This window comes from Aquarana catesbeiana, linkage group LG01 (genome assembly GCF_042186555.1).
Source record: "Aquarana catesbeiana isolate 2022-GZ linkage group LG01, ASM4218655v1, whole genome shotgun sequence".
Taxonomy (NCBI): Eukaryota; Metazoa; Chordata; class Amphibia; order Anura; family Ranidae; genus Aquarana; species Aquarana catesbeiana.
The window spans coordinates 116,554,255-116,571,764 of record NC_133324.1 but is presented as its reverse complement, the minus strand read 5'-3'; the positions used below and the strand labels follow the sequence as shown (position 1 = coordinate 116,571,764).

Below are 17,510 nucleotides of genomic sequence, written 5' to 3'. Positions count from 1 at the left end.
ATTAGGGGTGCAACGGATCAAAAAACTCACGGTTCGGATCGTTCCTCGGATCAGGAGTCACGGTTCGGATCAACAAAAAAAAAATCTCCCCCACTGTAATATCCACAATATCCCTATTGGCAGGGTGTGGCAGAGTATTGCAGGGTATTGGCGGGTATATTGGCAGGGTATTGGCAGAGTATTGCAGAGTATTGGCAGGGCATTGCAGAGTATTGGCACTGCTGCCATCCGATCTCTCCCCTCCACTGTACAGATCAGTACACAGAGGGGAGAGAGGAACTGGCGTCATGACATGACGCCGGTTTGTTACAAGTGATCGCTCCGTCATTTGACGGAGCGATCACGTGCTAAACGGCCGCCGGGTGTACCAAGATGGCCGCCGCTCCGGAGCTAGGCCGAAGCCGCGGCCTTTCCTATGACCAAGGCCAAAGAGCGCTTCGCGGATCGCGGGTGTCCCGTACGGATCAACCTCCGCGGATCGGATCACGGATCGATGACAATCCTTTGCACCCCTAGTTCTCATGCAGGAAAACAAACCAAAAATGCATCAAAAACACATGTACATACTTTCATGCTTTTTTGATGAGTTTTCATTGAAGTCTATGGAACCAAAAATGTAACCTGCTGCGGGCAAAAAAAAAAAAAGGTCCCAACCTTTTCCAAAAAAACACCAGTTGAAAAACACAAAAGGTAACACGACTCATAGGAAATCATGTTAAATAGACTGAAGTGCAGTTTTGCAAAACTGAAACACTTCAAGAGGCACAGGTGTGAACCCAGCCTTAGAATAACTGCCATCTGTGTTGCCGCTGTGTAAAGTCACCCTCAGAGAAAGAAAAATGGGATAAATCTCTTGCGCTAAAGCCCAGTACACACGATCAAAAAATAAAAAAAAAAATTGTACGAAAAATACCGCTTTCGAAGCGATCATACGATAATCGGATCCTTAGTACAGAGCCAGGTCAGTTCATCCAATATTATTTGATCAGACATCCACAAAAATATTTTTTGGACGATTTTCGTTCAATCAGTACAGCTGTGGTTCGAAAAGGCAATACAAATGTATTACAACACATGACATCACTTTCGAATTTTTATTCTGTCGTACGAGAATTTGTGACTTTAGTAAAACTCATTCGATTTGAGATTTTTTTTTTTTTAAATGTAAAAGGAAGAAGTCTTATAGGTTACTTTCACACTGGAACGTTGGCAGTAAAGCGCCGCTATTTTTAGCGGTGCTTTACCATAGTTTTTGCGCTGGTTTTCAGCTGCTAGCGGGGTGCTTTTAACCCCCACTAGCTGCCAAAAAAGGGTTAAAAGCACTCTGCTTTCACACTGGAGTGAGAGAAGAGACTCTTTACAGGCGCTATAGCGCCTCAGTGTGAAAGCAGCCTTAGGCTGGGTTTCTCCGCATCCAATTCGCATGACAGGAGATTGTGACCGGCTCTCTATGGAGCCAGTTCATATATCTCCGGTGTGGATCGCTTGCACAGGAACGCTGTGAGTCTTTGGCTCCGTTTCAGGGCCGAATTCAGGCAAAAATTCAGCCCCGTTTCGTCCCTGAAATGGAGAACAGGAGACCCCAGCTGTGAGCCGCATTCCGTCAAGGGTGTGAACCCAGCCTTAATGAAAGGGACTGACCAGTATACTGCAGTCTGAGCAACCAAGTCCCCACACCAAAAGGAGAATCCTGCCTTAAGGCTGCATTCACACCTGAGAGTTAAGTCGTGTGTTTTTACTGCAATTTTGTTCAGGTCACCAATGTAAAAAGGCAGAAAAATGCCTGTAATCTGCTCCAAAGACGTTCACGTTCTTTTTTGAGCTTAGGGAGTTTTGCTTCAGGTGACAAAATGCTCAGATGTGAACAGGTGCCATTGAAATGAATGGGATTTTGCTTGTTGAGCGTTTTCGAGCTGAAAACGCTCAGGTGTGAATACAGCCTTAAGTGTTACTAAACCCAGGACCCTGCATTCACTATATCTGGTCTCCCACAGAACACGGAAATGCAATTATTTTAGTAAATATAAACTGCTAAATACTTTTCATCATCAGCAGTAGATAGCAGTCTTGTCACTTCTATCAGTGTCCAGCCAAGCACTGGTTAAAGCTTGTAAGAGTAGTTTGCATTCTGTCCTATGAGGCTGCATGACCTGACTTTATGGACAGTGCCGATTGGCCCTGTACTGAACACATACACTCTCCAAAAAAACGTTAAAAAATAAATAAATAAAAAATAAACAAACACACACGTGCAGAGTGCCTCCTAGGGCTCTGTTTAATCAGGAGATGGATTGTGGACAGTAAAAAGGGGAGGCTCAGAGAAGATAGGATCACAAACAGCTTTTTACACAATGTGCAGGATTAACTCCTTAGGTTCCACAGTGAGTATAACCAGCATTTTTGCCCATACTTTAGCTTTGACTGCATTGATGCTCTTCGGGCTTGTATTGATAGAAATCTGTTTTGAGAGGCTTTTGAAGATCATCCAGAATTGGCATTTGCTTTGCAGTTGACCACCTCCTGACCTGCTCCATTACTAGAAGGCGAAACCCATTTGAAGGGCAAAAGAGAAAAAAAACAAAAAAAAACAAACAAAAAAAAAAAAACACTATTTCTAGATTGTAAGCTCCAACGAGCAAGGCCCACTGATCTCTCCTGTATTGTAACTAATGTCTGCCCCCATGTTGTAAAGCACTGCGCAAACTGTTGGCAATATATGAAACCTGAATTCTAATAAAGAATTCCACACACCCCATTGCAACCCTCTCCCCCACCATCGTGAGCATGGTTAGTTTTTCTTTCCTTTTAAAGGTTACAAAAACAACCTCCCACTCCAGGGTTTTGACTAATGAAATGAAAGCACTCACACATACAACTCCATTCTGACCCAAATAATCACTGGGGAGAATAGGCTCAGGGTACATTGTTATATTTATGTGGAACTAGTTAACAAGGAGAGCAATGGCATGCGTTTGTCATAAAGGCCTAGGAGTTTACAGAAAGGGCTGACCGTTAACTGGGGGGGGGGGAAGAATCTACTTGTGATAAAAAGAAAATCTTAAGTGCAGTTGTTAAAACCAATGCCCAAGTCACAAGTATGCAGAACACACAGCCATAATGGAGCCAAGAGCCTCCATAGTGCTGCCATTAATCACCAGGCCTTGAAGTCATGCAGGGCTGAGGGAATGCATTGATCTCCAGCGTATACCCAGGACCTCTCAAGGTCGAAGATAACACTGTATTCCGGCCAGAGAGCATTAGAACAGCACAGCTTATATTTACAAAAAGGTCATTGGAAGTGCACTGGAAAAGGCTTTATTCTCCAAGCCTGGGAAAGGTAACTGAATGGAAACATCCAGACATGCAATCACTGCAAAGTTTGTCAACATTTCAACACGTATTACTCGGCATTATCCAGTGCAAATGGGTTCAGCAGCCACAGCGTATAGATTGTGTGACAGAGCGCACTACAATCACCTAATGGATGTCCGCAATTAACCCCTTCACTCTCTAAACAAAAATGCCAAATTCCCAACTCCTGACTGCAGACCCCCTTTTTAGGTTTCTGATAAAGTATAGCAGGGCTCGGCAAACCCCAGGGGCCAGATCGCCATGGTAACATGAAGTTTTGTCCTGGCGCCCAAAAGCCCCCCCCTGCCATATGTATCCTGGGCTCCGCTTACCTATCTGCGGGTAGGCATGGCGGGTGCTGGCGGGTAGAGGGGGAGGGAGGAGAGCAGACATGTCCACTTTTCCCCTCCTAATTATTGACCCAGCAGCAATCCCAGTTGACAGTCTCCTCGGCCATCAAGGCTGGGAAAGACTATTGCAGTGCGAGGTTACATTAAGCCTCGGTTCACACCAGAAGCGGCACGACTTGCAGGTCGCCTCACCGAGGCGACCTGCACACGACTGCCGGGGCGACTTGCAAAACGACTTCTGTATAGAAGTCTATGCAAGACGCCCCAAGTCGCCCCCAAAGTCGTACAGGAACCTTTTTCTAAGTCGGAGCGACTTGCGTCGCTCCGATTAGAACGGTTCCATTGTACTGAACGGGACGCTACTTGTCAGGCGACCTAGGTCGCCTGACAAGTCATCCCAGTGTGAACCGAGGCTTAATGGCACACAGGGGAGATACGCAGGGTCTTGGGGGGGGGTTGGATAAATAAATGAAACTTTTTTTTTCTTTTTTTAATTGTATTCAATTACTTAATAAGTTACACCCAAGCATAAAATAACCCCCCACCCACAAAAAAATAAAATTGAAGGCCCCTCATATATACACAGCTTAAACACATGTGACGGGGCACCTATGCCTGAAAACATTGATTGCGATACACATTACATATCATCACACACTCCGGAATAAGAGCAATAATTCTAGCACCAGACCTTCGCGACACTAAACTGATAACCTATAGGGGGCTTTAAAGCATCGCTTATGGAAAAATATAGGGTACTGACATGTTTTAGGTTTGACACGGGTATATTTGCTGCATTTTTGTGCACCCTAACATTTATGGGGTTTTTTTACTGAAATTTTGTTTCCTAACCTTTTCAGTAATAACATGTGACATAAAAAATTGGAACCACCGCTATTTTGTTCTCTAGGGTGTCTACTTTCAGAAAATATATAATGTTTGGGGGTTTTATGTAACCTTCAGGCCTAAATTGATTTTTTTTTTTTTTAAACGTGTGCAAAAACTCCTCTGTCTGTGAGGGTTAAAGGATAAGTTCACCTTCGGACAAGTTACATGTTGCACCCAGTTTTATTTATTTTTTTATCAAAAGGCTCCTAGATTTAAAGCAAATTTTCCAAGCCCTGAAATATAGTATAGTATAAGCCTGATACGTTTATTGCCAAGATCACTTAACTTGTCCCTGTGACAACAGCACCAGAAACAAGCCAACGTTTGGGGTGTTATAAGGAAATAAATGGCACCTCAAGCGTGATGCGCATTTCTAGAACGCGTTGGTGTGAATGGGGCCTCAGACTATGAAAAGACAGCCTTCATCCATGTTTTTTATATATATTCTTATTGAAAATCTAAGATTTCTAGGGTCTTCATATCCACATTCTATGATCATCTTATGACATCAGACTGGGACCATCAGTGATGTTGGAGAGTGAATTGGGGGCTTTGCACACCATCATCAGTCTGGAAAGGTGAACACACCTTAGTTACCTACCTGATGGGCTCATTTGTCATGAAAGACACCAACATATGTTTTCCAGATGCAAATAACTAACTATAGATCTAACAATATGGAACCAAATTAGAATGTTCAACATACAGATATGTTGGAAACAAACTGAATAAAGAAACATTTAAGAACCATTTTTTCTGTAATATTTCCTAGATACGGACAAGCGGACAGGATAGATGAAGTACATAGGTGCGCCTCCACTGTGCAATACTGATAGAAGGAATCCAAGGTTAGAACAGATAAGAACATGAGCACTGAATCTTATTTGTTTATTCTTTGTTCCACCTGTAATAAGTCTTTATTGTAGCTGCTCCAAGTCTTTAACCTTGGATGCACCATCACGTTGTTCTCTCCCCCCACACACCATGATCCCCCACAACCTTAGAGCTGAACTTCAGGCAAATCGCCAAATACATGGAGGAAAGGCATACAAGAACTGTTCTACTTGCCAAAGGATTTGTATTTCTGTCCATCCAGGTCTGAGATGGCACAGCTCTGCCACACAAGCACAGCCCTATCTGGCAGGGGAGAAGACCTGATTTTTTTTTTCTGCAGTAGCTAAAGTGGACCTTCACCCTCTTCCACTACTTCCCTCCACTCCTCCATACATGTTGTGCTTAGGCAAAGGATGTGCACACTGCCCGCTGTGCCTACTGGGTTATGCACATCACATATTCCAGGAGGCACAGCCTTTCATTTAGGAACTGAGGGCGGCCAATCGGCGTATCATCTGGAGTCCCACCGAATCAGGCCGGTGGGCCTTTTTAATGACATTAGAAAGAACATGGTGGCGCGGGTCAGAGCTGTGGCTGGGCGTGAGGATATCAGCAGGACAACCCTGGATGGGCGAGTATCTGAAATGTGCCAGGGAGATCAGTTTTAACCACTTCAGCCCTGGAAGGATTTACCCCCTTCCTGACCAGAGCACTTATTGCGATTCGGCACTGTGTCTCTTTAACTGACAATTGCGCGGTCGTGCAACATTGCACCCAAACAAAATTGACATCCTTTTTTTTCCACAAATAGAGCTTTCTTTTGGTGGTATTTAATCACCTCTGCAGTTATTTTTTGCGCTATAAACAAAAAAATAGCAACAATTTTAAAAAAAAAGCATTTTTTACTAAAATAAAATACCCCCCCCCAAAAAAAAAAATTATAATATATATATATATATATATATATATATATATATATATGCATTTTTATTAATTTTTTTTTTTTTACTAGAAATGGCGGCGATCTGCGATTTTTATCGTGACTGCGACATTATGGCAGACACATCGGACAATTTTGACACATTTTTGGGACCATTGTCATTTTTACAGCAATTGGTGCTATAAAATTGCACTGATTACTGTAAAAATGACACTGGTGGTGAAGGGGTTAACCACTAGGGGGCTAGGAAGGGGTTAAGTGTGTCCTAGGGAGTGATTCTAACTGTTAGGGGACGTGGCTACGAGTGACACGTCACTGATCACAGAGAGACACTGATCACAGTGTCACTAGGCAGAATGGGGAAATGCTTGTTTACATTAGCATCTCCCCGCTCTTCCTCACCGTGAGACAATCGCGCCCACAGGCCGCCTCTTAAAGGGCAACGTACAGGTACGTGATTCTGCCTGTACGTGCCTTTCTGCCGAAGTATATCTGTGTGAGACGGTCAGGAAGCGTTTAACACTGACATGTCTTGTTTCTCCTCCCCCCTGCAAATGGGCCAGCAAAAGCAGGCCGATGAGCGCATCTAATCATTGTCACTCTGCTCTCTTCTCTCATCAGCATGCTGCCACTACAGAATAACCGATTGGATCTTTATGCTACTTCCCACCCAACCAGGATCTGAGCTCTGCTATTCAGGTACTTTTACTGCTTGCATTACACAGCATGTAGGAGGAATGTCCTTAAAATGCATCATCAGGGTATTCTATTTCAATCCATATTACTGCTTCTATTCAACTGCAAAAATCTTTACATAAGTGGATTGAAACTAAGACCTCATGTACACTGCTGCTGGAAAACTGACTTTTAGGAGCAGTTGGCAGAGTACAGGGCAGCTGAAAACTCCTATGTTATCTTATCAGTACATGTACACAGGGTGGTTTCTAGGCAGTTGAGTTTAGAGGCAATTTTCCGAATGCAAAAGTTTACAGGCATTTCAAGAGCCAAACGCTTCTAAAACGTGGTAATACGCGTTTAGCCACGTTGTGTTTAACTGGCGTTTTCATTTTTGGCCATTTTGAAAAACGCTTCTAAACACAAAACGCGGCATGTAAAACGCAGAAAAACAGACATTTTAAAACGTGGGTTACTATCTGTCAAGTTAAATCGTTCAGGAGAGTTTGTAAAAAATGTCCCGTGTAAATGAAGCCTTAAAACACTTTTTATGTCCTGCATTTACATCCACCTGCAGAGCACAAAAAGATGTAATTTTATTGTCTGTGTTTTGCAGTGTCATTGGATAATGGCACCCCACAATGCATGGTAAAAAACTAGTGCACTTTGTTTTAAAAAATAAATAGTACAAGCACTCCTCTGGTGCTATTCCTGTGCATTGGGCAGCCTATTCAAATGAATGGGCTACCCTAACACAAGGCACCACACATCAACACACGTATGTTGTGGTATTGCAAAGATGTGAACCCAGCCTAAATAAAGTCGTCAGTATGATGTCACAGCAATTTGTTGCAACAAAACAGAGCAAACAATGCTTGCAGTTGTAAGGGTTACACTGAATTATTGGCACCGCTCATAAGTCAGGGAGGGACCAAAAAAAAAAAAAAAAAAAACCCCCACACACAAGCTCACCTGTCACGGCATTTAAAGTCAAACTAATTTAGGTTACCAGATCCTGGCGCTGCCCCTTATGTTACTGAATGTTTGAAGGGAAAGGAAATTGGCTTAGCCAAGTGCACCCAAGCATGTCCTTACTGCATAACAAGCAGCCACAAATCAGCCTGTGTACAGAACAAAAGACAGCAGGCTTTATGAAGCTACACATATTCCCGTCCTAAATATACAGCAAAAGGAACAAAAAACACAGCAGCCCCTTTCCTTGCCAGCCTCTGACCCAACAAGACACCAATGCTGCAGTTCTCCATCTAATGGCATGTCATGCTTATTGTGGAGTTTGGCCATCTACAGCACAATGACGAAATCAGACTCCTGGGATCATTCGTGGAAAAATCAGAACTTGGCAGAAAGTGAACAATCTGATTGCGACGCTTGTGGCGGTATCTTACGCTAATCGGCAATTCGAATTGTTCTACACGCGTGTTGCACAAACACCCTTTTTTGTTTTAAAAACACAGATGTTACAGTGAAATCATTCAACATGCAACCGTGTACCTCTTCCCCCTGAAGAAAAAAACCTTCAGGCGTGCAAAAATACATCAAAATGTAAAGATCGGCACATCTACTGAAGAAGAAACGGTCACGCCAAAAAAATAAAAATATTCTAAATATGCATATCTGGCTCTGGGCCTTCTCTCCAAAGCATTTTTTTTTTTTTTTTTATTGCTCAGTAGCTAGAAACCTTGATACAGTTCACACCAACAAGCTGTGTCGGGTCTGCACTGAAAGTAGGACAATGCATTTTTAGATAGCGCAGCATGTTGCAACACACTACACTGCATCATCGCAACACGCTGCTGTGCATAGACATTTTTCACTAACACAAAAAAAAAAAAAAAAAAAAACACGGTATGTTATCCAAAAACATAGGTTCTTAGAAGCCTGACCCAATAAACCAAGCTACTAAAGTGGAAGAGGATTTCTGCACAATGATTTACAGCAACATCAAGATGCTAAATAGAGACTGGTTCATTTACTTAACCTGGAAAGTGCAATATTTGGTGCAGCTCTGCATAGGAACCAATCAGCTTCCAGTTTTTGTTGTCAAAGCTCAATAGAACAAGCTGAAGTTAGAAGCCGATTGGCTACCATGCACATCTGCACCAGATTTTGTGCTCAAGTTTAAAGCCGGGTACACAGAAGAGCGACACTGCTTAAAATCAGATATAGCTCTAGCTGCATAAACATGGTCATGGCATTGCCCTTGGTTAGAATGCATGGAGGCAAAACAAGTCAGCTGCCATTTGTGTCAATGGAAAATAAACAAATTCCAATAAAAGAAAATAAATGACATCTAGAACATCATGTGGCTTGAATATATAAAATAAAAAACTAGCAGAACTAGGATTGTCGATTCGAACCCCAACCACAGCACTACCTGCCTGGAGTTTGCATGTTCTGCTTGAGTGGGTTTCCTCCGGGTACTCCAATTTCTTCCCACACTCCATGCTGGTGGGTTAACTGGCTCCTGTCCAAGTTGGCCCTAGTATGTGTGAATCAGGAATCAGGGGCCTTAGGTCGGCCATAGATGGGTCGGAAAGCGAACAGAAATTCTTGGTCATTGGTTTTTCGCATCCTTAGCGTGCCAGCTGGACACTCGATTTACATGCCGCAAATCGAAAGTGCATACATGATGAATTTGGTTTAGAAAAACCAAAACAAATGATGACACAATAGTATGCGCCATTTTTTTTCGATCAACAGAGCATTCACTTTTCGACTCGATGGCCAGCTGTAGATTGTAAGTTCCCAGAGGGAAGGGACTGATGTGAGTACAATATATACACAAAGTGCTGCATACATTGACGGCGCTATACAAGTACCGGTAATAATAGAAATATCCTGGGATTGCACATTATTCATATTTTAAGGATTCCATAAAAAAACAGCCACTGAACTGCAAACAAACATCTGAGGCAGCTGGAGGACCACAGGTTGAGCACCCATGGCCTACACCAAAACATTCAGAATGTGAAAGACTGTATACCATCAGGCAAGTCAGTCATCAGAATATAGAAAAAAAAAAAAAAAAAAAAAAGTCAGGTTTATTGTGTGTAGACAGGCCCTCGCCTCCCCTCCCTGGAAGCCAACGAATCCTTGGCTTGTATGTCTGTCTCCAAAAAAGATTGCATTTTTATTTATTGCCCCACAGCTTTATTTTTACAATGGATTCTTGGCTTAAATGCAATCAGCCAAAGATCCCTCTCTCTGCTGTCATCCCTCATTGCTCGCATGCAAAGTCAAGCACAGACAAAAACCCTTCGTCAATGCCAACTAGAAGAGGTGGGTAGCTGACAGTCACCACAAATATACCTCGGGATCTTTTCAGTCGGCAGAAAAAGGAAAAAAAAAAAAAAGAAACCCGTAGAAAGACACACAAATGGGATAAAGAGAGGGTAAGGGAAGGCTGCTTCTTGCCAGCGATGAAGGCCGCTCTAGGCAGACGTCAAGAGCACCAAGCCCAGATCAAGGAGAAGTAGGCTGTGTCCGATCCAGGCTTATTAAGTCATTAAAGGGGGGAAAAAAAATGGATCATGCAGAAAATCACATTTGCAGACTACATCTGGAATCAAAGCACAGACAGATCAAACTAAAACAAAAAGGGGCGAAACAAAAAAAAAAAAAACAAAAAACACATGCAAGGGTATAAAGTGAAAAACAAGGACAAAGAAAAAAAGCCACCACCATTATGGATATTTCAACATAAAACACGTAACATGAGCTGAGAAGGCAATCATCATCAACCTCCCAGCACAAAACAGGCTCCAAGCAAAATGACACACTGTACTGTAGCTTTAAGCCATCAGCATTGGCTGCCTTTGTCAGGTCTCTTCTATTTAAGAGGCATTGAAAAGAAATAAAAGAGCCGTCTTTGTTTGCCTTTTTTTTTTTTTTTTTTTTGAGGGGTGACAGACAAACTGAAGAGACACAAATAAACATGAAAATGAGAGCACGTTCTGAATGCCTGACAGCGATTGAAGGATTGGCAAAGATGAGGGGAGCAGGGGAGGCTTCGGCTTGCAAAACAAAAACCATTTCGATATTTTAGAACAACAAACCATTTTTTTTTTTCTCATAGCAACCATTGTGAGGACTTGATGTGCATTCTTATCTAAAATAAAGGGTTAAAAAAAATAAAAAATAAAAAAAAGGTGCACAATGCATCTAAAAAAGGAAAAAGGTAAGCAAGGAGCAGTATATACACAAGACAGGTTCGGACAGCAGCATTAGCTTGTCTACAGCCAAGACAAAAGTTGACAGAACGGGGGGGGGGGGGGGGGGGGGGGGGGTTCTAATACCTCTATAAGAAGATGGTTTGGGATGGGGCAATACAAATAAAGAGAAGGGGGGGGGGGGGGACCATGAAAGGTGGGTATTGTTTTCATTCCACTCCCTTGTCCTGACAAGAAACAGCTCCATTCTGCTCAGGCTGGCACAATGCAGCAGCAGCACAGCCCAGGGGTGTGTGATCAAGCCTCCCACCCCCTCTCTCTACCGTCTTTCACACACAATCCTGTCAAGCACCTCCAAGCAATCCTACAGCTCAGCCCACCAGGAGGTGTGACCTCTCCTTTCTCCCAGACACCCAAATCCAAAAGACACCTCCAGGCAATTAGTGAGAACAGTCCTGAGACAAGACAACCTCCAAGAAAAAAAAAAAAAAAATAATAATAATAATCCTCGCTCATAGGCAGGATGTGTATTCTTCATAATCATGGAATAGGAAACAAGACAAATAATATGGATCTGCTGACAGACACCAGGCTCTACCCAGCACCGACAGGAGCCAACAACCACAAAAACAGAGAAAAAAAAAAAAAAAAAAAAAACACAGCTCATCAACAAAACAGGAAACACACACACACACTTGGGTATGCAGTGTATTGTGTGTCTGCAGATTTAAACCACCTCCTTGTGTGCTGCCCTTTAAATTCCTCTTTGTTCTCAGCCTACATTTCTTCTCTCTTCTGTACAGAGAGGGGGGGGGGGGGGGCTGGATCCCTCAGGGGGTGACACGAAAGGTTGACAACTGTCCTTAAATAACAGGGATACCCCCCTTGTTTACATTAAAATCAGATGACTCAGGTCTGCATTTCCTACGTTCCTTGAATAAAGGAAAATACGAGCCGAGGTATCTGTGCAGAGATCCTACATGGGAGGCTCATAATTAATGCAAGTTCCTTGTTTTTCCTTCAAGGAAAGAGCTGCTGACCTACAAAAATCAACCGTGACTTTAACAATTAAGCAGACAGACATGTTGGTTGAGCACCCCCCCACCCCCCCATGCCAGGTCACATAACATACAATCTCAGAGAAGACACGTCGGGTGCATAACATTCCCATCTGGAAATAAAAATAGGGAAAAAAAAAAAGGGATGGTTCTGGGATCTGGTGGGTCCTCAACTATGCAAATATAAACAAGAGGCTACGACTCCAATCTCCATGGATGTTCTACATTCACTACATGCTGTCTGTAAAGGTCATCTACTGCCTACTGGAGGACCCCCGGGGTCACACATGCAGTACCAGCTGTCAGAGCAGGATGGGGGATTCATTGCACACATTTCTGTCATTGGGGAGGACTGTCCAGGATAGGAGACGCCAACCGGGTCACATATAGCATACTACGCAGATTTCAGGGTAAGAGGAGGCTGGTCAGGACACCCCAGTTCAGAAATCATATTACATTACAGATACACCTAGGTCACACGCACACCACAATTGTGATCATTATGGAGGGATGGGGTTCCCGGTCACTTATCACAGGACTCAGAGCTGTCATTGGGGGAGGGTGTTCAGGACAACCTCAGATCACATAGTCCTAGCTGTCGTGGGAGGAGGAGAAATGAGAAGCCCCCCAGGGGCACATAATCCCAGTTTTAGGAAGGAGGGGGCTGATTAGTATCCCCCCTCCCCCATCCTGTGATCCTGGGTGCCCTCAGGAGGGTTATGGGAACATTCTGGGACACAATCCTCACTGTTATCTGCAGAAAAGGGGGTGATGGGAACAACATTAGGTCACCCAGTTCTGTTTTTCATAGGAAGAGGGCAATAAGTAAATGGGAAACCCACACTTCTAGGTCATCTACAGGAGGACACCCCCGGATCACACACAACCCTGGCTGTCAAGTGGGAGTCACACAGCTCTACCATCTGAAACAGGGAGGGGGGATGGGAGGGCGACAAGACATCCCTAGGCTCACAGTCTGCTTGTCATCTGTTAGGGGGTGACCAGGACACCCTCCAGTCACAAAATCCTACTGGGGTGAGAGGATAAAGGTGCCCCATGATCATACAGTCTTGGATCAGTTTAAGGACAGGGGAAAGATAACAACCTAATATTACAAAGTCCTGGCTCTCGTGTGTTGGGGGCGAGGGGGCTTAGACACCCCTTAAATTATTTTATGTTGTAAAGCACTGCGTAAACTGTTGGCACTATAAAAATCCTGTATAATAATAATAAAGTCTTGGCTCATGAGCTGAGGTGAGGGGTGTTCATAGGATATCCCTGAACCATACAGTTCTGGTGATCATCTACTGGGGAGCATAGGACAGCCCCAGATCATACAGCTCACATCAGGAAAAGGAGTTTAGGAGGTGCTATAGAATGTGTGGCTCCAATCTATTTTGGAGGTGGTGGACACCCTAGCATTACTCTTGTGTCTTATGCTTGGGGGTAGGGGGCATAGCACACCCCCTGAAACATACAATCCCGACTCATGCTGGGGATGTAATAACACCTCCCTTGTCACATATAACACAGGTCCCCCACCCCTGGCTCTTGAGTGTAAAGGGAGTGAGAGGCATGGCACCTCTGAATCAGTGTCCTGGCTCTCATGTGTTCGGAGGAAGAGGACATAGAAGACCCCTGAATCATACATTCCTGACTTGTGTGGAGGACAAAATGAGACACTTAGCACAGGTCATCCCCCACAACCTGGCTCTTGTGATGGGTGGTGATGGACATGACACCCCTGTATCAGTGTCCTGGCTCTCATGTGTTTGGGCAGTAGGGACATATGAACCATAGGTTGATAAAAATGATGAGAACACCTTCCTCATCACATAGCACAGCTCTCCTATTCCAGACTCAAGTTGGAATAGATTTGTGATGACCCCCACCCCAATCATATAGTCCTGGCTCTTATGAGTTGGGGTTGAAGGACATGACACTCCGTGTCCTCGTTTTCATGTATTGGAGTGATGGAATAGTGTTTCCCTCAATCATTCAGTCCTGGCTCATGTGTTGGGGAGTGGTGGAGAGCCACATACGACATTCTTGAATGTCATGGTCCTAGCTCTCGTGTGTTGGGGGCAATGGAAGGATAAGCTCCCCCCATACCTGGCTCTCAAGTGTTTGGGGGCGGGGACACGACAGCTCAATCATCCAGTCCTGGATCTCCTTTGTTTGGGGGGGGGGGGGGGGGGATGATGGATTAATGCCCCCCCATCTTCTCTTTTCTGTGTTGGGGGTAACAGAATGAAGACCCTTGTCATAGTCCTAGCTTTCCCGTGTTGGGGTGCCAAGTCATCCAGTCCTGGCTCATGTGTTGGGAGTGATGGAACAATGTCCCCCTAGCCCACTCCTATGTCATGACACCCATCAGTCCTCCAAGCCTTGCTCTCATGTGTTGGGGGTGATGGCATGATGCCCCACCGGGGTTCTGGTTTTGGGGTGGGTCCATATAACACCCCCTCAGTCCTGGCTCTTGTGTTGGGGGTGATGGAACAATGTCCCCCCTAGCCCAGTTCTATGACACCCCTCAATCACCCAGTCCTGACTGTGCTGGGATGATGCCCCACCAAGGTTCAGTTTTTGGAGGTGGGTCCATGACACCCCTGAATCATCCACTCCTGGCTGTCCTGATTTGGGGGTGATGACCCCCCCAGTTCTGGGTCAATACGGCACCCCTGAATCATTGAGCCTTCACTCTAGTGTGTTAGGTGTCATCACCCCCAGTCCTTGCTGTGCTTTGGGGGACAATTCATGACCCCCCCAGTCCTGAGTACATGACACCTTAGACAGCCAGTCTTGATTTGGGTGGGTGATCCCCTTAGTCCTGATTTGAGGGCAATTGTATGATAAACCCCCCCAGTCCCGGGTACACGACACCTCTGAGTCATCTAGTCCTGGCTGTCCTGATTTAGGGGTGATGACCCCCTGTCAAGATTTGGGGGTGATGACCCCCCCCAGTCCTGGGTACAGGGGGGGGGGGATGCCCTGGCTCTGACATGTTTGGGGTAATAATCCCCACCCCCAAATTTTATGGTGACAGGATGATGACCCCCCCTAAGTCCTGGGTACATGACACCCCCGTGTCCCGGCTGTCCTGATTTGGGGGGTGATGGGATAAAGCCCCCGCAGTCCTGATTTACGGGGATAAGGCCCCACAGTCTTGATGGGGGGGGTGGGATGACACCCCCCCCCCCCCCACAGTCCTGGGTCAATATGACACCCCTGAGCCCTGGCTGTCCTGATTTGGGGGCGGAATGACCCCCTCAGTTCTGATTTTCGGGGATAAAGCCCCCCAGTCTTGATTGGGGGGGTGTGGGATAAACCCCCCCCAGTCCTGGGTCAATGAACCCCCCAGTCCTGATTTGGGGGTGGGTGATGGGATGAACCACCCCCCCCCCCAGTCCTGGGTCCATATATGACACCCCTGAGTCCTGATTTGGGGGGGTGATGGAATTGCCCCCCCCCCCAGTCCTGATTTGGGGGGGGGGAGATGGGATGACTCCCCCCAGTTCTGGGTCCATATATGACACCCCTGAGTCCTGATTTGGGGGGGAGATGGGATGACTCTCCCCAGTCCTGGGTCCATATATGACACCCCTGAGTCCCGTCTGTCCTATATTGGGGGGTAATAATAGGACGCCCCCCTCCCCCCCGGTGCTGAGTGACTCACCCACTTGCAGGACGTTATCCACACAGCCGGCCTCCAGCAGAGCGATGCCCCGGCGGAAAGGCAGGCGGTTCTCGTCGCCGTTGTCCCCGGACGAGGATGATGACACCGGGCCGGCCGCTGTAGGCGCTCCTGAGGCGGCACTTCCTCCTCCTCCTCCCCCATTAGCCGTTCCCCCGGCGGTGGCCCCCGGCACCCCCCCTGTGGGGGCCCCGCCGTCCTCTCCGCCCGTATTAAAGGACGAGTACATGCAGATCTCCCGCTCGCTCCGCGGGAAGGACCAGTAGACGATGCGGCGCTGTACGGGCTCCGGGATCCTCTCGAATCGCTCCTCCACCCGCTGGAAGGGCCATTTCTCCGCCACCTTCCGGGCCGCGATGTCCAGCAGGGACTCCGGGTTCTGTGTCTTCCCGGACAGGCCGTGAGCGGAGCTGCCGGGGGCTCCTCCTCCTACCCGCTGCCCCGGCCTGCACGCCGAGCCGAAGCCTGGTCTGCAGCAGAGCCGCTTAGCAGGAGGCAGCTGACCGCGCTCCGCCATGATCGCACCGCTTCTGAGCCGCCAGCGGAAGTGGCCGCACATTATAAACTGGGGGGGAGGAAGGGCGAGCTCAGCATTCACTCAGCGACACACGGCACCGCCCCCCTCGGCCGTCCGGACACGCCCGCCAAGCTATAAACAAACGCCCACCTGTACGTGGAGAAGGATAATTTCTCACACTCGCCACGCCCACTTCCGCGTAGGCCCCGCCCGCCTCAGAGTTCACCAGTCCGGAGACCGGGAGGTGAAAAACGCGACGCCCATTTCTCACACTAGCCACGCCTCGCTCCTCCCTATCCCCGCCCAGTCTCGAGTTCATCAGGCGAGTGAACCAGAATTGAAAATAAAACTTCACAGCAAGACGTCACGCAGAGGAGGGGGCGGTCCTAGGCAAATGAGCTCAGGAGCCACTGTCTAGGCTGGGAAACGGAGCAGGAATGTGGAGGGAGGGGAGGTGACGCCAGCGTGAGACAGAAGAGGGCGGGCGGGATAACAAGGAGGACGGCCTGTCCTTTGAAGTTCTCCCCGTGCTCTTTGAAGTCCGACGTGACAGGGGCGGGGCGCCTCCTGACGGGAGAGCGGGGAGGGCGCAGAGCGCTGCGGGGAGGGCGTGGCCCGGGGTGTTGGGGCGTGGCCGCCTGAACCTTGTGACCTCGGCTGGCGAGGAGCCCCCGGGCTGGAAGCTGGCGGTGACGTCACGACCCTTTTCAAAACAAAAGAAATGTGCCAGAGCCAGGAAGTGTGCGAGCGAGCCAATGAGAGTGTGTGCGCCCCTCCCCCACATTAACTCTGTCACTGCTGACAGCCAATGAGAGTGTGTGCGCCCCTCCCCCGTATTAACCCTGTCACTGCTGACAGCCAATGAGAGTGTGTGCGCCCCTCCCCCACATTAACTCTGTCACTGCTGACAGCCAATGAGAGTGTGTGCGCCCCTCCCCCGTATTAACCCTGTCACTGCTGACAGCCAATGAGAGTGTGTGCGCCCCTCCCCCGCATTAACCCTGTCACTGCTG

General features: G+C 46.8%; 1 protein-coding gene across 2 annotated transcripts in view; it reads right to left on the bottom strand.

Moving 5' to 3' along the window:
* ZSWIM6 (zinc finger SWIM-type containing 6) overlaps positions 1 to 16,548 on the bottom strand; it is a 198,054-nt gene extending 181,506 nt beyond the window's left edge. For both annotated transcript variants that reach the window (XM_073623231.1, XM_073623239.1), the window contains exon 1: positions 15,963 to 16,548. In XM_073623231.1, the coding sequence (XP_073479332.1) occupies positions 15,963 to 16,539 (577 nt within the window). In that variant the 5' untranslated portion in view covers positions 16,540 to 16,548. The remainder of the gene's footprint in view (positions 1 to 15,962) is intronic.
* Between the last annotated feature and the right edge of the window lie 962 nt (positions 16,549 to 17,510).